This window comes from Lathamus discolor, chromosome 5 (genome assembly GCF_037157495.1).
Source record: "Lathamus discolor isolate bLatDis1 chromosome 5, bLatDis1.hap1, whole genome shotgun sequence".
NCBI lineage: Eukaryota > Metazoa > Chordata > Aves > Psittaciformes > Psittacidae > Lathamus > Lathamus discolor.
Genome location: NC_088888.1, coordinates 81,204,917 through 81,230,951, shown reverse-complemented (window position 1 = coordinate 81,230,951; position 26,035 = coordinate 81,204,917). Strand labels below are relative to the sequence as shown.

General features: G+C 38.1%; 1 protein-coding gene across 4 annotated transcripts in view; it reads left to right on the top strand.

Annotated features, from left to right (window-relative positions):
* Window positions 1–26,035, top strand: part of FAM135A (family with sequence similarity 135 member A) — an 88,515-nt gene that overhangs the window by 59,842 nt on the left and 2,638 nt on the right. For 3 of the 4 annotated variants that reach the window (XM_065681446.1, XM_065681443.1, XM_065681445.1), the window contains 8 exons: window positions 1,216–1,289; window positions 1,586–1,740; window positions 1,996–4,276; window positions 6,737–6,897; window positions 8,217–8,308; window positions 10,303–10,400; window positions 15,926–16,077; window positions 17,372–17,482. In XM_065681446.1, the coding sequence (XP_065537518.1) occupies window positions 1,216–1,289; window positions 1,586–1,740; window positions 1,996–4,276; window positions 6,737–6,897; window positions 8,217–8,308; window positions 10,303–10,400; window positions 15,926–16,077; window positions 17,372–17,482 (3,124 nt within the window). Of the gene's footprint in view, window positions 1–1,215; window positions 1,290–1,585; window positions 1,741–1,995; window positions 4,277–6,736; window positions 6,898–8,216; window positions 8,309–10,302; window positions 10,401–15,925; window positions 16,078–17,371; window positions 17,483–26,035 lie in introns of those variants that run through there. The other variant, XM_065681447.1, reaches the window with a different exon arrangement.

Genomic DNA, 26,035 nt, shown 5'->3' with positions numbered 1-26,035 from the left:
ATCCCCTGCAAGTGCTTATCTTTGAACAAAAGTTAATGTGGTCCTGAAGGACTGCTGTTTGGCAGGTATTTTTCGAGTGCCATGTCTGTGCTCAGGGTGGATGTGGATGCTGGCCGCAGCTCTGAGTAAAGTGAAAGAGCTGGGGGAGCTGAACTGAGTCTGACAGGTACACTGCAAACTCACAATCTGGGAAATAGGTAACTTAAGAGGAAGACCAAGAGTATATTGGAGAAATAAAGGAGTAGGGGCCCAGTAAGTTGTTGGTAAATAAATTAAGTAGATTAGTTACATATATGGTATCCAAGTGGAACAGAAATTTTGATTTAATTAATAGAAACAAATTGATGTTTATGCCAAAGTTAATGCACAAGCAGTTGCCAGCAGCGATTGTGCAGCACATTCTTTTTTTTTTTTTTTTTATGCACGTAATTGAGCAGTTGCGAAAATAAAAATTCTAAAAATGCATCTAGATTGAATTAATTTTTTATGTAACATCAGGTATGTGAGAAATCTTATCTTGCAAAACTAATTTTGGGGTTTCTAGATACTACATTTTCAATACTTTCATTATATTTTTATGCTGTATAAGTCACACTATTTGATGATAAAAAAATACCCTATGTTACAAAATACCATTTCGGTGTTGTATGGTTTATTGACTTCAGGCGTACAATTAAGTCTTGACTACAGTGCTTGTAAGTAGCATACATTTTGTTACTGTCTTTGAAATGTGCATGCGAAATCTTTAGAAACAAAAGACTTTTTTTGCACAGTAGTTTACTGTGAGAAGTTTGAAACACATACCTCTGTATTTGAGACTGCAGAATACCTAATGGGTTTCTACTTGTGAAGGTAATCCTCAAACACATTCAGAAGTGTACATCAGTCTTTTCCTTCTAATAGAAATTTCTTCTAATATTTTTATGTGCTGTTGTTTCAGATGATCCCAATTTGGATGATTGATTTCTTTGTAATCAAGCTGTCAGTAGGCAGCTGAATCTAATACAATTCCCTCAGTCTCAGTGCACAAAATACACATCTCAGTCACTAGTCTTGGCTGTGGCATCCTCTTCTCTCCCATTCAGGCTGAATGTTTTTTGAAAAGTAACTGTCTATACAATGCGTACAAGTTAATAACATGCATAGGAATGCTGCTGGGATTTCAGAAATTGTGTGTAACATAAAACAAGCTCTGGCTTTATTTGGATCTTACAGGTACGCAGATTTGCAGAAGCGTTCTTTTGTCTTGAGCATCCTAGGCAAGCTGCCCTTGCTTTTCAAGAACTACAGTGAGTAGCCTTTGAAGTGCACAGTATGTAGCATTATTCTGTAGCTTCTGTTTTGTAGAAGTACTGTCTTGCAAAAATTCTTAAATAACAATTTCAGGACAAACTTATGTTCTAAATTGAGATTTGAAATTTTTAATGAAAGTTATATAAGAGGCTGTTCAAGAACTATTACAGCTATCAGATAATTAATTAGTAGAAAAGCCTCCACTAAAGTGAATGAAACTACTGCTAATTTCTCTTAATGTAAAACCGAATAGTTCTGTTTTTTTCATGTGGGACTACTTCCTTTTTTTCAGTGCTCAGAGTCATCTACAGATGTGTGCAGCTATCAAAAACACTTCCTTCTGCAGTTCTCTTCCACCCCTCCCTATTGAATGTAGTGAACTAGATGGAGATATGAACTCCTTGCCTATAATATTTGAAGATCGATATTTAGATTCAATTACTGAAGGTAAACATACCTCACAGTGTGTTTCTTTTGAAGAAATGAGAAAAAATTAAGTAAAACCTGAGTATTTTGTTTTACATTTCTTGTTGGCTTTAAAGTTTTTTATTTGCTAGGAAAATTTTCTTTAGTTTGAGTTTTGAGGATGTGTACAGTTCTGTAATGACTAGTGTCTTATAGCTTCAGTTACCTGCATAATCTTGTTATAAACAGTCCTTTTTTTTTTCTTCTTTTTCCCCCTTCCTTTTTTTTTGGTGAAAGATCTGGATGTGCCCTGGTTGGTAGTTCAGAGTCTTCCAAGGTCAGAGTCCAATAAACTGGATAAATTTGAAGCTGAAGAAGGTTTCGTAGCTGGTTTTACTAGCCCGGAACTGAAAATAAGAGGTGCCTCCAACATTTGGCATTCAGAAAGTGAAAAGATGATAACAAAAACTTTGAAAGGGAAAAATGAAGATGCGAATAAATCCAAAGTTAAGGTTACTAAGCTCATGAAAACAATGAAACCTGAAAACACAAAAAAAGTTGTGAAACAGAACTCTAAGGACTCTGTGGTCTTAGTAGGCTACAAATGTTTGAAAAGTGCAGCACTGGAAGATGCCTCTAGAAGCTCAGAAGGCAGGCCTTCATACAATGCTAACGAAGGGCTAGACCCTGCATTAGGTGGATTTCCTTGTGATACAAAGACATGCACCAGACAAATAAGTCAAGGAGAGCTTCCATTTTTGCCATCTGGAACTGAGGAAAAGACAGCCAAGACTGAAGGTGTCCAACCAGGTCCAGGTAGCCCTGTGCACTGTGAAAGTGTGGCTGGTTTTGATAGACTTAGTATCTCCCAGACGGGCTCTGGAACTGTACAAACAGATAGTGCTCTACAGCCCATAGGTGCACTTGAAGGTTGTCATGGAGGACAACCAGCTTCCTCAGGAGTCAGGACAATTGAGGTTAAACCAAGTAATAAGAATCCCTATGAAGGGGGGAAAGTAACAGTTCATATTGGATCATGGACAGAGTTTCCACAAGATGGAGTGCAAGGAGAGAATTTGCAGACACCCAATATTCAGTGTTCAGAATCTGGAAATAAAATGAATTTAGGAGAACAGGAACCAGTGCTTGAAAAGGAAGATGTCCATGAAAGAAACTTCCAACATACCAGTGACGTCTTGACAAAAAGTAAAAGTAATCAGCCTGCCCTTTCTACAAAAGAAAGTCAACTTTCTGCGAGTGGAGACATGACTAAATTGCTAGAAGTTAGTGTGACATATGCCTCTTCTAGGTTTTCAGATTCAGGTGTAGAAAGTGAACCAAGTTCTTTTGCAACCCACCCCAACCCTGATCAGGTTTTTGAAAACTTTCAAGGGCAAAGTGTATACAGTGGTGAGAGAGCATTTCCTCAGCTTTTACTAAAACCAGACTGTGCTATAAAAAACACGATAGAAAGCCATTGCACTGAGAGTACCAGTGCTGTAAGTGAAATACAGTCATCCCTGACATCCATAAATTCTCTGCCTTCAGATGATGACGAGCTGTCACCTGATGAAAATTCAAAGATATCTATTGTACCTGAGCACCAGTTAAGTGACAGTAAAACGGTATTAGATCTTGGAGCCACTGACTTGCCAAAATCAAACACCAGTTTGCAGCAACAGTGTGTTGTATTTTCAGGGCCTTTGGATAATAAAACTCTATCTATACATTCCTCACTCTCAGGAACAGAAGATCTTTTACACTTAGTTGTTTCAGATGAAGATACATCTACTCATGTGAAAAGTTACAGCCCACAGGCAGACCTTGGCACAACCTGCAAGGACTCTCAGGACATTGAAAGGCATCTTAACATTAAAGAAGAAACAGTTAAATTGCATTTGGAAATTACTTGTATGGGTGAGCCATCTGTTGTTTCAGGTTCTTCGTCTGTAAGTGCAGTGAATGAGGTTGAAAAAAGAAATGAAGGAAAGCACAATGAGCCTTCAGAGCTAAAGGAGACCACTGAAGAGGTGTCAATAGCTCATACAGATAATCCTTCTCCAACCAGTAGTACTGACATGGTAAAGCAAGGGCTTGTTGAAAACTATTTTGGGTCTCGAAGCAGCACGGATATTTCAGATATTTGGCCTGTCGACAACAGCAATCCTGTTAGCCCTCAAAAGGAAACATATGAGAAACAAATCATTTGCTCTTCCCAACAAGATGAAGAAGAAGAGGATGATCAGGAAATGATTGAAAACGGGTATTATGAAGAAACAGACTATAGTGTATTAGATGGAGCTTCCAGTGCTGACCAGGGTCATGGCTCAGCAGAAGAGAGAGGCCTGAGGTCTGAAGGGATTGATAGTGGGCCTCTGCGAGACAGAATGAGCGTGCCTCCTGTCTGTACTCCTGGTTGTCTGTCTTTTCCTTCTTCTCTGAGAGACTCTCCTTGCAATGTTATCTGTTCTTCAAGGAATAAATCTGATGCAATTACACAACAGCCAGGCAGCACATCCTACAGCTCAGCGTCAGCTGTTTCCTGGTATGAAAGCTCCCCAAAACCTCAAATGTTAGCGTAAGTGATTGTTTTAAACCAGTTTTTTACTTTTAGAGATTATGTTAGTATGGCATAAAAAGAGGAAGAGTTGTTAGGCTCTTAGAGTGCCCCCAGGACTGTGCTTGTGGATTCTGCATGCTCAGTAACATCACATTTTGGATGTTCAGATAGAAAGCGTGTTAGCACTGAATTCCTTCTAACTTTATCTTGCATTTCATGTGGTTTGACAAACTTAAACCGAAACACAATTTTATTTTTCTTTCATTTCACTGATATGTTGCTTTTTAAAAAAATAATCGTATCACTGAAAAGTGATGTAATAGCTGCTGAGCATAAAGATGGTGGTTTATGAAATGGAAGCTGTTAAAAAGTGGACTGGAGCACCTCTCCTATGAAGACAGGTAGAGCTGGGCTTGTTTGGCCCGCAGAAGCAAAGAAGGCACTCAGGAGACCTTAGAGCAGCCTTTCAGTACCTAAAGGGGGACTACAAAAAATCTAGAGAGGGACTTTTTACAAGGGCATGTAGGGAATGGCTTTAAACTGAAATGGGGTAGATTCAGATTAGACGTTAGGAAAAAATTCTTTACTGTGAGGGTGATGAGACACTGGCACAGGTTGCCCAGAGAAGCTGTGACTGCCCCATCCCTGGCAGTGTTCAAGGCCAGGTTGGATGGGGCTTGGAGCAACCTGGTCTACTGGAAGGTAGCCCTGCTCATGGCAGGGAAGTTGGAACTGGATGATCTTTAAGATCCCTTCCAACCCAAACAATTCTGTGACTCCATGATGACTCTATGAAAATAGCAAACATAGGAAAATACACTTTAAAAGCATGAAACCAAAACCAGTCTGTAACTTGTTTTCCATCTACCTGGTGAAGTGAAGCAAATGTGCAATGCAAGCCAAGGTAATGGCTTTATTTTTAAATCTTAACCCAAAACATAACGCCTCAGAGCCTGTAGCGCTCTAAATTACACTGCAATTTGGATACCAGAAAAGCCAAATTTAGGGGAACATCAGGGACCCCAGGTTTCACCTCTTCTTGCTGATACTCCCTGCTGCTAACTGAATGTGGGAAGCAGCAGCTTAATATGTTGTACTGGAAGTAAAATGTTGCTATTGGAAAGATGAAAGCTTAAGAAGAGAGGTACAAAAAAGAATGCTGAGCAGATAGAAGAGATAAAAGACCAGATAGTTTGTGGTAAGCAGCTGAGAACAGGAGGGAAGGTTTTTAGCAGTGAAAGAAAACAGTTTAGAAGTGGTCAGAAAAATAGTATCTGAAATACCGGAGAGTAGGTACTGGCATGGAATGGAAGTATTAAAAGCAGAGGCTATTTCATGTGTTCTGTAAAAATAAAAGAAAGGGGCAACTTGGAGTGAAATCAAGGACTTGACCTTGGGAAAAGCAGAGACTCCTGGAGCATGGGATAACTGGGATTTCTAGAGGGCACTATCTGCTTCACAGAGAACCAGCCTTGGTACGTTCAGTTCAGAAAACATGCCTGGAGTGCAAACTCAAGTAACTTCTGTTTCAGAGTGATAAGACCAGCTGCCTGTAGTGGTTTCTCTTTAGGCTGACTTCATTGAGGCTTGCTCCTCCCAGTTAATGGGGAATGAGCTAAAGATAAAGCTGGGAAAACAGAACAAAAAGTAGAATGGGAGGAAAACAGTGAGCAAGCAGAAGAGGATAGCATAGAGCATGATGCTAGGAGGGATCATGCAGAACAGACAGATTAAGGAAGGGTAAGAAGCATAAGGAAGCATAAAGCCTGAAGTGCTGCAGGGAAACTGATATGCAGTTAATTATGTAGGGAGGTCATGCAGGAAAAAAAAAAAAACACGAAGGGAAGAGGAAGAAAAGGAGGAATGCAAGGAACTCCCAGCATGTGGGGAGCTCAGCTATTGGAAACGGTATAGTGTGTGTGCCTTCATATAATACGTAGAAGATCAGGGGACTGGATCTGGCAAATGTCAGTTATTCAGCCTACCAGAGATACTTTTTGTTGAGCAATTGCAGCACTGGATCCAGCTCTCTGCTGACCTAGGAAATAGGTTTTAAGTTTGGCAATAACTATCAAAAGTCAGTGGAAATCTTTACCTTTACTTGCATCACAATTCCTGTAATTTCGTTACTACATTTAAACAAAGCTGTTGCTCACTCAAGACCAGAACTAACCCAGAATCTTCAGTGGTTCAAGAAGTACCTCATAGTTCACAGAGATGTTGAAAGGAGAGAGGAGAGTAAAACTTGGGGTATGGATTTTGTTACAGAAGAAAAGGGGCTGTAGGAAGCTGCAGTAAAAAATATTTAGAAGGAATTGGTTTGTTTTGTGAAGATACTAATTTGATAAATATATTTTCCTTCATATCAATTACATAGAAAATAAAGTAAAAAAGCACTATAAAACAGTGTTCTAGGAGACCTTACATTTGTCTGTCAATAGTAAATGTTACTTTATCATAAATACGGTTTTGTTCCAGTTTCCTACAGGCTAAAGAAGAATTGAGGCAACTTAAACTTCCTGGATTTATGTATAGTGATGTTTTCAAACTGGCTTCTTCAATACCTTATTTCAGTATGGAAGAGGATGACTGCTCAGAAGAAGGAATACATCTTATAGTCTGTGTCCATGGCCTAGATGGTACGCTGGTAAATGTGATACTGAATGAGATAACAGTTCGATTAACAGTCAGGTTTAGTGTTTGTCATTCGAACCCTGAACTGAATGCTCCTGAAATAGGTTTGCTGAAAGGAAACAGGAATCTGACATTGTATGGCTGCATTTGACAATATGTTCCATAGGTTCTTTTAAATTAAGTATCTTATGTAACATTTGTCTTCCGCAAAACTTTTATGCAGTTAAACCCATTGTATGCAATAGTATTTGTCCATATCACGGGAATAGAATGAAGTTACTAACAAACCAGTTTTGATTAAAATTTGTAATACTACAGTGTCAAGGAAAATAAAATGTATGTATCTTGTTAGGAAAAAACTAGTATATGTAAAATGCAGTCAAGTGTTTATAAAGTTTTAAAAAGTTGGCTTTATTTAGTCGCAGAATGGTTGAGGTTGAAAGGGATCTCTGGAAACTCTTTAGTCCAACTCCCCTGCTCAAAGCAGGGTCACCTGCCGAGGACCCAACCCAGTTGTGGTTTGAGTATTTCCAGGGGCAGAAAGCAGCTTTTGTTAAGCACTTTTAAAACAGAAGTACTCCTTACTACTGTAGACGTTCAAGTGCTGTTGCATGCCTAGAAAGGACACTAAATTTACGTTGGCCAAAAAATGTGATGTTAAAAAACCTTGTGTATTTTAAGCTTTAGAAAACCCCATATGGTTAGAATTTTCTGTGGTGGGTTCATACAAGTTCTTTCGTATTAATAATAGGTGTAAATAAAAAGCTTGTGCTCTAATTAAGGCAGAAAGGGTACTCTTAAAAGCATTACAGGATCATTGATGAAATCTTCAGGATGCCGGTGAAACTAGCATTTCTTAATTTAGGTACCAGTCTAAATGTACTTATCTTCTAACAGTCCTCTCTGCCTTTTTATTCCATGAAAATGTTCATGACTTGCCCTTATTCCTTGCTCCTTCATGGAATTATTTAAGCTCTTTAGCTGACGTTTATCAAAATTAATTAGGTTTTCAAGAATATAATGTTCACAGTGCTATGTATGTGTTGGATGCTAGGACAGAATCAAACACAACTTCCTAAATCCTTGCTTTTTAAAAACAGTGTCTGCATTGAATGTCATTTTTGTAGACCATTTTGGCATTGCATTTGGCATTGCAGTCTATCTGTCGAGTCTTACTGAATTTTAATTAGGTCTGAGAATATCATTAGCTGTGCTTAAATAGAAAATTCATTTTGGTATTCTAAGTGCTTTTATTGCAAGTTAACTTGACAAGTTAACTTGTGAAGTACTGCAAGTCTAACTCTTGGTTGTTTTTCCTTTTAAGGTAACAGCGCAGATCTAAGATTAGTGAAGACTTACATTGAGCTAGGGCTGCCTGGAGGGAGAATAGATTTTCTTATGTCCGAAAGGAATCAGGTATTTGTCAACAAAACAAGAATTTTTGTAAAGCAATAAGCAGTGCACATCTTCAGATGTGTTTATTTAATGGCACTATGTGTGGCAGTTTACTACATTCTCTGTGTTTTTTATTGTGTTCTCATGGAATCCATGATTTGATCTGTGGCTTGAGTTAAAGTAATTGCAAAACGTACTATGATATTGAAGGTAAATACATAAGGAGTAACATTTATTGCTGCCATTTTGTTATGTGTACTGATATCTCCTAAGTTCTCAGCATAATCAGTTGTAGATAAATAACCTCAATGGTAAAAGCAACAATAGTGAAAACTGGTGTGGCAAGAAGGGAGATGTGTCATTTCAGAGGATCTGAGAAATACAAAATACGTGTCTCTTGGTCTTTTATCAGTGTACTACTGTAGGATCCACATTATGACACTGAACCAATATCAAATTGCCTCTTGTGTTAAACTTCTATGAATTTTATTATTTTCAGCTGAAGTAAACTTGCCAAAACGCGGAAGACCAATTTTCACCTTTTGTGTATGTGTTACATATTGTATTAGACATACTTTAGGGATGAATTAGAACAAAGAGTCTCTCCAATGGCTCAAGCGAAAGGTTCATTTAGTGCAGTAGTGTTTTTCTGGCAATAGCTGCTAGCACAGGCTGGGCAGGCACCAAGCCGTGCTCCCTCTTCTCTAGCCCTGCATTTTTTGGCAGTCTGCATTTCTGAAACTTTCTGATGTGGGAATTCCATTGAGACCACTGAGCCTAATAGCTACTGACAGATGTTCCTCCTTAATGCTGGCTGATTCTTTATGAATGTTTTTAGTTGCAGTTTCCACGGCATACAGTTGAGATTGCTTCTGTGGTACATTTACATGACTAATTCAGTAGCAAACAAGGATATTTAAACAAATCCCCTTACAGCTTGTTTTGGAAAAATAATAGTTAATAATCATTCCCCATTTTCCACTTCAGTTAATTAAGTATTTTATAAACAAGTACAATTTCTCCCTCTGGAGGCAACGGAAGAGACTTAGTCCATTCAGTATTTCTCAGGATCACATGAGAAACAGTTTCTAGTCATCTGTAATATCCTTCCCTGCCCCTTTTCAAGCTTCTTGTCATTTAAAATAAGATGATCCAACCAGACAGGGCATTTAAGATAACTTTTTTTCTGTACTTCCCTTACTTTCCTAATGTAGCTGATTATATAGAACACAGATAAATAGCTTATTGTTTGCATATATGTTTAGGACTGTTTCCCTATATAAGATTGTTTTGCATTTCTTACCATTTAATCACCCAGGCTTGCAGTACTGTAAGATTTTTCTGAAATTCTGTTCGGTTCTAGATTTGACTATCCTGGATATTTCCTTTTATCTGCAAACTCTCACCTATCATCTCCTCCTTTTCTTTCCCAGATCATTTATCAGTATGTTGAACACTACAGATTTTAGCACAGATCCTTTGGAAATGGTGTTGAAAAGTTCTAGGCAACCTTTGCCTATCTCTCTTAATTCCTTACTGCTAATCATTGTAGAGAATCAGCTGTGAACTGGCAACAAGGCTTTAAGGATTTTGGTTTGTTTTGAATAACCAGTACTAGTGCAGACTCTTTCTGCTGTTGCAGTAATTGTCTCACTTCTGTTTCATGGGCAGTGTGATTTAGTTCTGAATATGCAGTTTGGTCTTCTGTTTCACTACAGATAAGATTATGTGTATGGGAAGGCTTAGAAGTAAGGCCGGCTGTGTAATGTTAAGATTTGTTTTGGTATATTAGAAGAAAAGAGCGTTACAGTAAATTGTGTATCACTTTATTCCATGTTACAAGAAAAAAAACCTTGAATTATAATAACTAGCTGTAGTGTTTGTATTCAAAGTTAATATGGATGCTTTGTGTGCTGTTGATCAAAACACTGGGGAATAAGAATTCAGACTGAATGCAGGTTGTATATTGCTGCATTAGAAAATAGTTATTATTTTTTATTTCTTTTATTTTACAGAATGATACCTTTGCTGATTTTGATTCCATGACAGATCGCCTTTTAGATGAAATTATACAGTATATACAAATTTATAATCTAACCCTTTCAAAAATCAGGTAATATCTGTTCTATACTATTTATAGAAATAAACTTAAAACTAGAGCCCTGTATTATTCTGAACTGTGATGCTCAGGAGCAAGCTAAAAGAGAGATGGTAAAGAGAAATTCAGGGAGGGGGAGGAATAGGGGAAAAGAGGACAAAGAAAAGAAAGGGTCTTCCCAGCTGAAGGAAAACTGCAGTGTTGTAAGCTCACCTAGTCCTGTTGGTGGTTTTAAGGCAGAGCTAAGCATTAAATTTAAGGAACTGCTGTCCTGTGCTTCCTCAGATCCTGCATGGTAGGGTTCTGTAGAAAAAGAGGAAGTTTCTGAGGAAGTCAAAGGAAACCGTAATAGTGCTCTGTTGAAATGCAGTTCGCTTTCTTCTGATTTTATAGTCTCTTCACCAAGTATGATATAGCAGACTGTCTATCTTGTCATTCCTACAGGGAAATTCCATCTTATCAGTGATGTTGAAGGGCAGCTGCATGTGAAAAAAAAAAAAAATCATCATTCTGATGTTTTCTGATTGTTTCATCTGCTAAAAAGCATGTTTTACATTTTAATAGAAGGCTCACCACAGTCTATGCAATCCTGCTTCCTTTATCAGTTACTTCCAGGGAATACATGTTCCATTTATTTTCTCAAAATACAGTACACCATTTGGGCAGACTACCTTACTAACTCAGCTGCGTTGCTGGAGTTTGCTCATTGATAGATGAAAGGGGCATAATCAAGCCTGACTTCATACATTTGTTTAGACGTCTTCGAGTTACACATCTGGAAGTTTTTTGACGTGCAGTCACTTGAATTTACTACAAGTTTTCGAATACTCGTGCTTTTGGTAGGCCCTATTCAGCTAGAGAAAGCATCTAACATGTTTAAACATAATCTTGCTTTTTAAACAACTGTTTCTATTTTATCTAAATTTATTTATTTATTTATTTTAAATCACTGTGTGGTCGTATTTGTGTCAAGAGGACTGCATGTTAGCAGCCTCAGTACAGGAGAGTTCTGTAGCCCACCAGGCCATGCTGATACCTTCTCTCCCATGCTGTGATCTGAAGGCTGTAATGAGCACACCCACACTATGATCTTCCTGTTCAAACCTGACAACTGAATTCTCTTTTGCTTCTCTCATAATACTTTAAATTTGTAAATATTTTTTCAGACTCATCTATTATTTGTCACTTGAAAGAAAAAAGAAATTGTCAATTTTTATTTTAGTTTCTTTTTCAAGGTTTATGCTTGTCTTTGGCCCTTCCAAAGCACAATCTCCATCTCTCAATGGTAGCTTGTCTTGTGAGAAAGTTAAACCTATCAGCTAATCCTGCAGCTGTTTCCTGGTAGCTGCATGAGAGAGCTTTCAGAAAGATGTGTTCATATGCAAGTCCTTGAAGGGTCACCCGGAAAGCCCAGGAAAGTACTGTTGAGAAATCCTCTGCTCAAGTAACCAGTGTTTTCCTATTTCATTTTGACTGTCCCACTGTAAAGAAAACTAACTTTGTGCTAGTTGTCCATGGTCCCCTGAATGATGCTAGTTTTTCTAATAAGATTTCCATGTCAACTAAAGGAAGTGTTCCCGATACAAATGCTGCTCAATAGCTGAGTCAAATGAGATCTATACTGATTTTGTATGACAAGAAAGCTGACAGCTTTATGTGTCAGCAATACCTGTTCAGACCCTCTTTTAATCTGCAAGACTTGTTATGGGGAAAAAGAAACACACTTCATTGTGCAGAGCTGAAAGTTTATTGCTAGTCCGGTTAGTGTTCTAATAATCTCATGAAGAGTGCAGCAAAAAATTACTGTTAGTCTAGTTACAGTACTACTAAAATTCATAGCCTGAATTAATGCAGAAAAGTCCTGTTAGTGATATGGCTAAAGTTGGTGTGCAGAAACTTCGTAGTATCTTTCTCAGGTGGTAGGCTCCCCTTCCAGCAGCCATCTGGGTCCTAAGATTGGTGGCTTCTGTCTTCCTTAAGCAGTGGGACATAAGCATCTTGGAGCTTCAGTGCAAGGAGAATGATGTTCACGGTGGCTGGTTCTGCCTCCTTGGCCTTGGGTCTGACTGGATTTATTTTCATACCTTCATATTTTCAGTCTGCCCACATGCTCGCTCTTTTGTTTCCAACATATTCTTCTTTCCCCCATTCTTTGTTATCTCTAATATTGCCTTCCTTTTGTGAGTTGTAAGACTGTGCTTCTGCAGTGACCATTAACAAGACAGTTGGGGACCTCTGCTATACAATACCTCTGTTTGCACTCTCCCACACCACACTTTTCTTCTAGTGATACACAGTTAAAGCCACATAGAATAGCTAATTGTTATTAATAGAAACTGTATTGAAACTAAAGCAGTTGTAGGCCTGACTTGTTACTTCACTGTACCATGACTGTTGTCATGGCTAAAACAAACTGCAGTCAGCTCAGGCCAAGACGAGAGAAGTTCTGAGATTCTGCACTGTCAGGTCCATGCAAAGTCTTATGCCTTCAAGTAATGGCAAAATCCTGTTTATTGTGCTATATTCTTGTACTGAGAAAAGGTGATCCCTGTACCATCAGGACGCAGAGCCCTACGGTAGTGTCAGCTTCAGTGAACCAACTGATTTTGCCAAAGCTACTGCCAGTTATTGCACCAGGATGCTACCCAACATGTGCCTTGATCTCTCCTCTTAACAGAATCTTTGTGCTCACTACAGGTGTGCAGCAAGCATGAACTGGAAACTTGATTCAAACCAGCTGTCTCATAAAAGAGCTATTTGGTAAAGAATCATGGAATACTTTAAGTTCAGGGGACCTTTGGAGTTCATCTGGATTAGTTAATGCAACTGAACAAAGTCAAATTGCTCAGTCATACCCATTCACATTTTGAGTACCTGTGAGGTTGGAAGCCTTTCCAGGTCAGCAATAGCTAGGAAATAAACCACCTGCTTTTGCACTATAGTTTCAGAAACCATTTTCCTCAGGTCTTACATAAATTTCTGATGACCTGACCAACTTTAACCTCAGTTGGATTAATCAGCTCATCGTCCTTTTCTCTACGTAACATTGGCTCACAAAAAAACGAAGGAGATTTTAATGCTATGCATATATAAAAACATCTGTTCATTGTTTTAACACCTCTCTGATGATGGCTTTTGATGGATTTTCTTTTTTTCTTTCATGAATTCTTATAGTTGAATAGGATTTTTCATGTATTAGGCCAAAATAATGAGGTTTTGCTGTGTCTAATTTCCAGTATGATCTGAATTGGCAGATTTATGCCATAAAGCACATACAGATACTGCAGTATAATTCTGTTACTTCAGCGTGTCAGTATCTTGTATTCTAAAGGTGGCAATATTGCCACCTACTGTTAAGAAATGCATTGTTTTTTACAGAGCATCCCAGTTGCAGATATCTGAAGCAATGAGTAGGATGGGTTATGCTTACGTCTTACACAATCAAAACAACCCTTTTTGAAGGGTTTTCCTTTTCCTCTGCTTTTCTTTCTGATTTGAGCAAATCCTTAAGCCTTTCTTTTATAAGAAAATAATATTAAAGGCATACTACATTTTCACCGAAACATCTGAACTTGAACACAATACATTACTGTAACCTTTGCTATTTTTCTGAGTCTTTCCAAATTAAGGAGTGTTTAATCTTTGAGCTCTAATTTACTCATCTAATTGTGACCACACTTTTTTCCTCAAATAGATCTTCCCTGTTTCTGAAGTTGTGGTTCAGGTATGCCCATATTCTTGAGGATGGTGGGATTGCTGGATCAGGGTTTTTTTCCAGTGATGAAACTGCCCATTGTTGTGGTACGATATAAGAGTTTCTCATTCCTTTATGATATTCAGTAAATAGTGGATAGACTGTCATGAGAACATCTCTGCTAGCATTCAGATCTTCTTGAGAAAATAATCTCTTTTACTCAAGAGCAATCATTTCATGCAGATCATCTTCAGGATAAACTCAGTTTCTATGGACATTTTCTCATTCCTAAAGAAATCTACAAGTTTGTTTTTCTTGTGCAGACTTTATGACATACTCTGAGGAAATGGTTTCAGTTTTACTATTCAAGAGAGTCAGCAGCTCAGTACTTCGTTTTGCAAGTGCAGTGCTGTTGTGCTGACAGCACAGTGGATACATGTCTTTCATTTCTAAATTAGGCAAACATAGCAAGCTGCAGCAAAAAAATTCTGATGTTGCAGCAATTTTGAAAATCTAGTAGTACAAGTGAATGGGAATCATACACACATAAACTTCAACTGTGTATTGGTAAGGAACAGATAGCCTGCTCTGTCATAGAAATGTATGGTTGTGTCACAGTTTAGGTGCATGGGGTGGTTCTGTCATTCTGTAACCTAATGCTTGAATTTTTTCATTTGGCTTTAAACTGGAATTTTCAGAGTCAGTAATTCTTGCTTGGGAAGCTATTGAACAGTCAAGTAATTTTTTAGCACTGTGTTTTACACTTGGAGCTTTGTTTTAGCTGTTTTTGTTGATGAATATAGTGGTACAGAGCAAATAGGAAGGGCGATCTTACAGGTTTAATGTTGTGGCACATATATGATCTAGCCATGATAGTTCTGCTATGTATTTTTGAATGGTTGTCTGTTCTCTCCATGGCCTGAGATTACATTTTAAAACGGGAAGATGCTTTTTCCTTCTGATTTTGTGAGTCTTGTCTCTGCAATATCCTCTGTAAGTCAGTGCATAGGATGGTGTAGTCCTTAACCTCAGCAGGGGTCTGTAAGCGTAATTGCATAATAACTAGAATTGCTTGATCTTGTAGTGGCCCCTCTGAAGAAATGCTTTATACAGACTTGTGAATATGACAGCTGGCACCTCAGATTGAGTAATAATTATTCTTAGATACGTAAAGCTGAAGAGTCCCATCCATCTTCCTCCTAACACGTTTAACCAGGAAAACAACTGCATGTACCATTCTCCTGGCAGGCAGATACTCTCCAATTGCCTTGCTCAAGCTGATAATCACTTATTTTGGTTTAACTGCTAAGCAGATTTGAGATGTCACTTCTATTTTAAAGTAACCAAATTCAGTTAAATAATGTTTTTTCCCCCTTATAGGAATACTTTTGGAATTCTTCTCCAATAGGTTGTTTCAGTAACTCTCACACATTTACCATATTGAACACCATCACATGCCAAAGTAGTGATTTATTCAGTCATGCACAGTTCATAAAAAGATATGAATACTTGGTGCTAAGAGAAATACACCCAGAAATAATCTTGGGTTTGGGTGGGGGATGCTGGTGGAAGGATAGTTTGTTTTCACTAGCTTTTCAAAAACCATGTTTAAAATAATTCTGGAGGAGCTCAGAACATGCTTGTAATGATGTGCAGCTTGGGAGATCTGGACAAGCTATGCCTTCTGTGTGACCTAAAGTACGGGCTTCTGAATGGAAACTTGACATTAATATTTTCCCTATGCTCTTTCAGCATTGTATGACATCAGTTTTGTTTTTCTCTTGTTTAAAGGAAAAATAGATTGCCATCAAATTCTGTGTTATACTGTTTCTTTCTTTTTAAACAGCTTTATTGGACACTCACTGGGTAATTTAATAATCCGTTCAGTGCTCACAAGACCTCGATTTAAATATTACCTCAACAAACTTCACACCTTCCTGTCTCTGTCTGGACCACATCTTGGTACCCTCTACAACAGCAGTGCTCTTGTTAATACAGGTAAAGTAGTATTTTCAGTTGTACAAGTTTAGATTTTCTTTTTGAAATGCACTTAGGACTTTCAGGTGGGGTACACATTTCTGCAGTACTTTGATTATGAGAAAGTGCATGTTTCACTGTCCTGTGAAGAGTTACAAAAATATACATATCAATATAGGAATGTGCAAAAGATGGTTGACATGAGTGTTTTCAGTGTGTTTGATTCAGGTTTTCTGTTATACCATAAACAAACTGCAGTTTTAATGTGTTGAGCTCAATTTATTTAAAAACTGAATTTTAATATACTTAATCTGCAAAACCAATAGGTAAAATTCATTAAAATAATTCTGAACTACTAGTAGTGTCTTACAACCTCATGACTTGCAGTGTGTTTCTGCAGATGTATTTATACCTTATGAATTTCTGTTTTCTAAAGAGTAAATGTAGCTCTTGGAGAACTTGTCGAAACTGCTCACTTTTGAAATAAACATTAGAAAATATTTTCAGGTAGCATCAAATTTTAAACTGAAAACTTGTTTCTGAGGTTAGCGTCTTGGAGAGCCCAAACCCCCAGTGCATAACACTTACTTTCACTAAAGAGAAACATGCTCATTAAACTTTTTTAATACTTTGTTTAGTGCCAGTTTATTTATTGGTTTATTACCTGGTTTCATACAAAAATGAGGAGGCAAAAGACTTGTGTTGAGCTGAAGAGAACTGGATAGGAATTGTGGGCTATCTGGAGTTACTGTTGGAGTTTATAGAAGCAGGGGGAACATGAGAACTCTGAATTTTGTTGAAATGGTACCATTTATAGCCCTCGGTACACTAGCAGTGAGGTTCACTTCAGTTTTAAGACATCTATAGTATTATTCATTATTGGCATCTACTGGGTGTTTAACATAGTGTATCATTGGATAGCTTCTTTCAAGTGTTTTAATCTGTAACTGAATCACTTAGCATTACTTTGCTTTTAGAAATGGCAGTTTTCCATGAGACAAAGACGTAGGGCTGTTTGCTCATTTATATAGTCACCAGCAAATGGCTTTCAGTTAATTTATGATTAAAACTATGAAATTATAATACAGAATGTAATCATGTACATTAATGGAAATAACAGCCTTCATGCTTTATTATATATATAAACAGGAAAGAATAATGAACAAAAAACTTCAGTGTTTCTGAGCTTGACAGTGCTGGCATGAAAAATAAAATTAGTATCTGAGATGCTAAATATATAGACTTTACATATTGTACTTAAATTAGTTTCCGTATTTTACTCTGGTCTGTACTCACGTTGTACCTAACAATGCAGGACTGTGGTTTATGCAGAAATGGAAGAAGTCTGGTTCTTTATTGCAATTGACATGTCGAGACCATTCGGATCCACGACAAACATTCTTATACAAACTCAGTAAAAAAGCAGGTAAGCTTTGTTAACACTTCCTATCTTTTAAAGGCCACTGTACATAAAAGTGAATAGGAAACCTAAAAAAAATGAAAATGTTTCAGACAAGCTCCTGATTCAGGTTATTTAAGAGTTGCTTTCACTTTAGTCCCATATTCTTCAAGTAAACAGTAACCATTTTCGTTGCAGAGGTGCATCATTACTGTGTGACTTTCCTTCCTAGCTATGAGCAGAAGTTCTGAGTGCAGCTGCTAGACTGCTGTAGATGTATCAGCTTCCTCTTGAGCCACTGAAACTGGTGATTTCAGTGTGATGAGTCAAGTACATCTACATTCATTACCTCTTTCTGTCTACCTTTCTTACCTGTTCTATAAACATAAAAATCTGCCTTACAGATTTTGCTGACTAGTTATCATAGAATAGAATCATAGAATAGTTTGGGTTGGAATGGACCTCAAGATCATTTAGTTCCAACCCCCCTGCCATTGTTTATTACTTCATTGTGATTGTTAGGTAAAAACTAGTTTTGTTGAAGGGGGAGTTGTAGTTGCTGTAATAGCTAAAAAAACCAACAGGCTAGATTATTCATACGATGTCATTCCATTTTCCCTGGTTTGAATATTCTTATTTCAGCTGTTGGCTGAGAGGCAATTTTGCCAGTGGATAATGTGCCAGTTGTGGGGTAGTTTCTATTAAGCATTATAAAGTTACTGAGGATTCATCCAACAGGTGTTTCTCAGTATGTGTCCGCCAAGCAGTTGTGGAGCTGGAGATGCTCATGGAGCTCTGTGAAAAATCCATGCGTGGTTCTCCCTCAGAATATTCGTAGGTTGTCACAGGTGATACTGTGTTGAAAGCAAAGCAGTACAAAGATACAGGCAGGAAAAGACTGACTTGAGATGTTTGAATATAAAACTTTGGGGTGTTGAAGGAGAAAAGAATAAGGAGCAAAAGAAATGTCGTGGATAAGATACAAATGTTGATCAAAAACTGATTCTGGAAAAACCATGGGATTTTTTTTCCTCTTCTGTTCAAAACCTTCTATCACAAAGTAATTTTGTTGCCAGTTAAGTAAAACTTAAGGCTGAACTGGTATTTAAAGATTTTGAAAATAAATGTTTCTTCCTGAACCGAAGTTACAAGCTGATGAGAAGTTACACAGTGGATGTTGGGTATGGCTGTGGGACCTGTCTTGTAGAGATAATCAGATTAATTAATCAGTTGGCTTTAAGGAATTTTGTATTCCTTGCTTTTATGTGTATACCTTCCAACATGACTAGAGACACTGTTATTTGAGTATTGTTGTCTATTCCAGAAATACAACATACATTTCTTACAACAGACCTCTATATGACAGGCTTTTTGAAAGACATGGATAGCATCATCTTAAGAGTCATGACACGCATTTCAGACTTCATTCCCCATAAACTGTAGAAGGAGCCTAAAACTGTTAGGGCTCAGTCTCTTATTTCTACCTTCTTACTGAAGAGGTGGAAAGAGCTGTACCTCAGGCCACAGCCTTATACAGAGTCTTGTTTCCAGGTCCTTCAGTGGGCTTGGTTTGAGGGCTAAGAAAAGGCTGGGGGAGAAAGAGAAAGAAATGTGGAAGTTTGATAATTTTATTTCAGGAGAAAAGAAAGCAGGCTTTATGCTTCCCTGAAAGAGAAGGAAGAAAGCTTTCCTTTGAGGGTGAGTTAATATGGTGTATGCACACTATAGGTGTTGCTGCCTTTAACTCTTGATACCTGTACAACACATGCTTCAGTCCTGTCATCAATTTGTTCGTTCAGTGGACATACAGTATTGGCCATGCTTGACTCTCAAAACACCAGGAGAGAGGAATTTGGGGTTCCCCTAACTGTACCATTCCTCTTCTCAGATTTTCAATGCAAAATTTGCATATTGTTCCCTATGGGGATTCTAAGCATAGGTGTTGACAGAAATCACTTTACCCCAGGCTCCATTCAAGAGATGGACAACACTATTGAGAAGTATTACCCTGATTCTGCAGCATCTGTTGATTTTTCTCAATCCTATCGGAAAATAGGAGTTTAAGATGCTGAAACATCTGTTGCTGCTGCTTCATGTGGTGTCTTCAGATGTTGGCTTTCCAGCTGGGAAAGTCCCTAGGGCAGCAAAACTTGCTGCTGTTTCAACTGTGCTGTGGTCTAGCTGATTTTCAGATCATCCCTAAAGCTGGCTGTGGATCCACAGGTGATGTTTTGAGGGCCAAGGTCTCAGCCACATTGTTGCGTGGTGCTTTGTGGCTCTAGTTATCAAATTTGCCAGAGAACGTACTGTTAAATATATCATCTTGTTGCTTAGCCTCAACATGGATGACGTTCCTGCTTTCTGTCAGTCACTGTAGGTGGAAGTACAGTAGGGTATCTCCTCTTCCACCCTTTAAAAGAAGCTCCAGTGCATGCTGATGCTTGAAGCCATTCAGAAAAAAAATATTTGTGCTCATTTTTGTTCTCTGTTCTGAATTCTGGAGTAGTACCGGTTGACAGCAGAAATTTTGCACTCTTGAACACATTTCTGGTAACTCCTTTTCAGAGCTGCTTCTATCACAGTAGCACATCGAGGAGGATCTATGACAAATATTTTTGCCAAACCTGTGTTTTCTGAAAGTTTGGGGCCAGGTTGTGCTTCATGGCTGAAGATCACCTCAGGCTCTTGGGTCTCATTGTCAGAAGAAGCATCAGTTAGCTTCCCTGCCGCTCCCAAATTTTTGGGACTCTTTCTCTTCCCATATCTCTCTCAAAGAACCTGTTCTGGAAGGAGTTTTGATGCTTTAATGCTGAGGGCTTGCAAAATCAGCTTCTCCTGTTAAAAGTGTATGTGACAATAGAAAAAGAAGAATTGTGAGTCTTCTGAACAGGTACAACATTCTCACTTAATAGTAGTTTAAGACTTTAAAAGAACGTTTGCAACTGAAAAATGAAACTGAAAAATGATAAATATACCATTAATAAATCTCTCCTATCTATCTAATCATGCAGCTCTTCCTTTGTATAGTGTCATTCTTTCATTACTAGTTGAAGGAACAGTTACCCAGAACTTGCTCTTTGCACCTTCTTTAAGTTCTCTACCTCTGTTTTCCTGTTCTCCAAAAAGCTTTTGATAGGATTTTTTATTTTAAGCGTCCCGTAAGAAATAAATAGGTTTTCCTACAGTTACAGTTGTTACAGTGCTGCCATTTGTTTATTGTAGTTCATCCTTTGATATGAGTGAATGATAGTTACCCAGTTCTGAGATAAAAGCTGAGAGTGTGACGTGTGTGGTTCAGACTCAAGCAGTAAATGCTTATTATCATTAGTCTTGATCACATTAATTTTTGGTTTAAAAATAGCTGGTACCACCTCGAGTTTGTTATTCACACCAGAAAACTTGGTGTGAATTGGTTGACATGTTATGTTGCACCTGGTAAATATAACTATATGCTAGAACAGTGATTGATCTAAGTGACAAAACTCAAGTTACAAAGTTGTTGCTGTCATTAGTGTTGTTAGTGTCCTTAAATTAAAAGGGAATGCAATCACTGCAACATAGCTATCTGTGACTTAGAAGGGGCTCTCTAGAGTGTTCTCTCAGAAGTATATACAGGTACGTTTTGTTTGCAGAATTTCCTCAGATGTAGTATTGGAGATAAAGTTAGCTTTCATTTACAAGTGAACTCTGGGAACATTTCAGTTTCAATTAATCTGTCAAGGCAGAATGACAGATAACTTATTTTAACAATTCTCTGTATCCGTTTCTGGTGTATAGATAGGAATTGAGTCTTAAAATGTAAATGCCTTTTGAGGTGATGGGTAGATCACAGCAAATGACAGGTGATGATGGTGGTTAACTGTCTGCTTTTGTGTAGCATTGTATGCAGTTTGTCTGTCAACTCATTTTGCTTTTATGCACTAACAGAGTGTTACACTTCTAGAATATTTTTAAAAGTCAAATACAGCTCTTTCATTGCCTAGCCCTCAACTTTGTTAAAGCAGAAAGAGTGACCGTGTTAACTTGTTACAGCAGCCTTAAAAGCCTACATATGTGTTATCTTCAAGTGTAAGTTATGACACAGTATTTTTTCAGGCCATGTAATAGTTTATCCTGTGAAAATAAATCTTTATTTCAGAGAATGATACCAGGTAGCAGTGAGAGAACAGTTTCATTGATAAGTAGGCTGGTTTTGGTGTTCTGATAGTCTAAAAGAAATGTCAATGACATGTAACATTCGGCTTTACTTTGGTTTCAGACATGACTTTTTTGTGTGAATACCTTGTTTAGGATGCCAGTACACTGGTCAGAACATGTACTAAAAACAAAGAGTCCAGTTCCATCAGTTGGTCTTTGCCTGCAGAAACTTGAGCTTATCAGTCCCTTGAAATAATATTAACTGAAAACTCGGGAGGTAGATCCCAATTTGATACTAAGTATGATTGATCATTTGCAATTAAGGACTTGGCAAGTAGACTGACTCCAAAACTTTGGACAGAACTTGTTCTCCTACAATGCATAAAGATGTGTGTCAGAAGCATGGTTTGCTGCGAGTGGCTTCCATAAAGCAAACTTCAAAATGCTGTTTTCTGTCCAAGTTGTAATTGTTCGCTCACTGGTGGAAGTGCTTCCTGCAACAATCTTTGGACTAAAAACCTTCAGCAAGTTTTTCTACCTCAGCTTTAGTTCTGAACTTTTTTTAAGTCCCATTTCTCAAACTTAGAATATACCCACATTAGCAGTCAGGAATACATCCAGAAGCAAATCTCTTCATGATCCCTGTTTACATCAGAACACAATGAATGGGCATTAGGAGCATGTTATAATCACAGGATCAGACTAGACCTTGTCATAGAATCATAGAATGAATCATAGAATAGTTTGGGTTGGAAGGGACCGTAAAGATCATCTACAGGAAGGTTACAACCTCTCCCTGCCATGGGCAAGGACACCTTCCACTAGACCAGGTTGCTCCAAGCCCTGTGCAGTCTGGTCTTGAATACTGCCTGGGATGGGGCTGCCACAGCTTCTCTGGGCAACCTGTGCCAGTGTCTCACCATCCTCATAGGGAAGATTTTTTTTCTTAATATCTTGTCTGAATCGACCCTCTTTCAGTTTAAAAAGTCCAAAGTAAACTCTTCTGAAAATGGGCATCCTGATGGATGAGGGATTTTTAATACCAGGAGGTTTGCTCTACAGTCCTGGTAATCTTGTGCCTCGGAGTTCTCAAGTGTGAATGTACAGCTATAGTCTCTTCCAGGATATGTGTGTACTTCATAGAATCATAGAATAGTTAGGGTTGGAAAGGACCTTAAGATCATCTAGTTCCAACTCCCCTGCCATGGGCAGGGACACCTCACACTAAACCATCCCACCCAAGGCTCTGTCCAACCTGGCCTTGGAAAAGGTCAAAGTAGGTGGGTTTAGATTTGTATGTCTTAGTACTTCCAGAGGTCTCAATTAGAGTGGAGTTCTGATGTGCTTGTTTATTGCCTTATCTTTCCCCTTTAAAATGAGCATTTTCCTAATCTCTGAAAGGAGGAAAAGATGTTTGTTTTTTGTTTGCATCCATGTTAACATCAGATCAACTTGAGTGATAAAGCATGCTTGACATGTTTTCTTCTTTGAGATGTCTGTTCTCTACAGGATGTCAGCTTAGCTTATTTGGTGCTGTTGAGCTTTGCGGAGGTGAAAAAGCATTTCAGCTCTTAACCTGACATACTGCCTGTTTGTAAGTCATGATGAGGATAAGACTAGAATTGAAATAGCATCCTTATTGGTAGCATGGCATGGAGACTAACCTAATCAGTTCTGCAAAGAGGAAGGACTTCCCAGCCTTCTGTAGCTCTCTTCCAAGAATTCATTATGGTCAAGAACTCTGTGGCACCCCACAGTGAATACTCTCCATTTCAAATAACTTGTTTTGGATTAGTTAAAGGGCAGTGGCATGGAATTTTGTCATCCTTTCTGTCACACAAGTCTCAAGAGATTATCAGTAGCCCATTGTACAGTGGCTCCATCTCCCATCACTACTTGGATTTTGGCTACAGATAGAGGACAGACTGAACATCCAATTCTGGTGCCTGAACATATAAATAGATTTATTCTTTTGTGATTGCAGTTGTGAGTTACTAGGTCTCTAAACCACCTGTTCCAGATTTTTCCACTTGACCTATTAGTTGGAAAAATTGTTCATGAATTCATAAATATCATTAATTCAGTAATGACTAATGCAGTTATTCAGAATTCACTGCTGGACATGAATGGCACGGTGGTTGTACTCTCTGTGTATGCTTAAATTCACTTTGGCTAAGACTGAGATTCCATTAAGCGATAGGGATGACCATAAACATTTGGAAAGCCAATTAAAGGTTCATTACTACAGGAAAGAACATCTTGTTACATAGGACAAAGGTTGTTACTTCAGCAGTGATCTTTCCCTTGGATTGTTCTTTTACAGGCTATCTCAAATCCTGTTAAAAATTTTAGTCAATACTTCCTAGTTAATGACAACTCTGTGAAAATGTGTGATCTGTTCAGTAGGTGATGAGTTCAAATGTATGTGTTCTGACAGAATTAGGTTTTAATCTTCCAGCATTTCTGCCTAACTACAACAACTTGAAAGTGTTGGCCTCATGAGATTTTGGGACTGAAATAACTTAATTCGGTGGCTGAAAATTTTGTTGCACAAGAAAAATTGGTTCATTAGTTACTCAGAATAATTTTAATATGGGATTTTATTCTTTTTTTAAATCCTTACAGTACATATGACAGTATTATGTGTGGTGTGGGAAAATAAAGCTGTGGATCATAGGAATTAACTGAGCTGTATTCTTGTTCAGAATATATTTAATGTCTAGGCAGTAAGTGAAAAAAGAACATGTAATGATGACTGGTGTTCCAGTTCTTATTGCTGCATAAACGAAAGACTGATACATTGCTTCTTTGTCCACATGTACACTTAAGTAGAGATTGTTCTGTGCCTATGTCCTAAGTAGTCCCATAGGTTGCCAAGAGAGCAGGAGGGATGCTGCGGAACACCATGCAGTTCCTTGTCATTGGCAAATGGCTTGAGTTATCTCACGTTGTAGAAATCCATGGAGCTGCTAGCCTCTATGCATTTATATACACCATGTTGACTCCTCCCTCTCCCATCCATATAATCATATGCAGTCTATATATATCACATGAACCAGGTCAGAATAAACAACTTCAAGATACAAGACTTGGACTTTTTTCTTCACAATAGGCACAAAGTGCTGTTCAAATTAAATATTTAACAATAAAACTCATGTATGAAATACCCTCCTGGCTCCTACTAAAGAGCTCCCTCAAACACTTTTTCATAATGAAAGAATCCTGGTAGGGAAGCGCAGGGGCATTATTTTTATGAACCAGAATATAAAGCATAAAAATGAGTCACTCTGACCAAAAGTCAGATGCCTAATTTATTAATCTTTGATGTCCTAAGCCTAGTTTTTGTTTTGTTGTTATGTCTGTGTTATATCACACACAGTGATGAAGACAGTCTATTTCAATATTGATTGATGTAGACTGATGTTCCTCTAAAGATTCCCTAGGATACCTCTTCCTCCTTCAGGTTGATTAAAAGATCTAGGTAGTTCACTTAGAATCAGAGAGAAGTTTGGGTTGGAAGGGACCTTTAAGGATCACCTGGTCTTCTTTCTACCTTTATGTGAATGCTGATGGGTATTTCCCTAGGGAAAGTGCATATCAAAAAAGCTTAATACGAGATATACAGCCTCCCAGAGAATTTACAAAACTATTACAGATTAGCCTGCAGAGAATTCCTATCACTCTTTTCAACTCAGTACACGGTTTTGGAGCTGGCATCTGTGTCTTTGTGTGATTTGCTGCAGTCATTTTTCATCAGATGTCAGATAAAAAACTCCCATTGATTTAGCTGATCTTCCAAAAACGCTGGTTCTTCAGTGAGCACAGGCAAAAAGCAAACAAAAAGCCCCAAACAAACAAAACCAAAAAGGATGCTGGGGAGGGACTCTTCATTAGGGACTGTAGTGACAAGACAAGGGGTAACAGGTTAAAACTTAAACAGGGGAAGTTTAGATTGGATATAAGGAAGAAGTTCTTTACTGTAAGGCTGGTGAGGCACTGGAATGGGTTGCCCAGGGAAGCTGTGAATGCTCCATCCCTGGTGGTGTTCAAGGCCAGGTTGGATGAAGCCTTGGGTGGGATGGTTTAGTGTAAGGTGTCCCTGCCCATGGCAGTGGGGTTGGAACTTGATGATCTTAAGGTCCTTTCCAGCCCTAACTATTCTATGATTCTGTGATTCTATGAAACAAAACACAAAACCCCAAACAAAACAAAAAAACCCACCTAAACAGATTTCCTATTTGAAGATGACTGGAACCAGGATCTAGTGTGGATGCATCTTCTGTAAACTTTTATAGATTTGATAGATTTTGTTGTTGTTGTTTGGTTTTCAATTTTCTGTGAAATCCTAGAAGATGTATTTAGGTTTTCACATACTGAAGTTGTTCAGTGTTGTTTCTGTAACTGACCTGGTTTGGAGATGTAGTCTTCATCCCATGGAGTGTA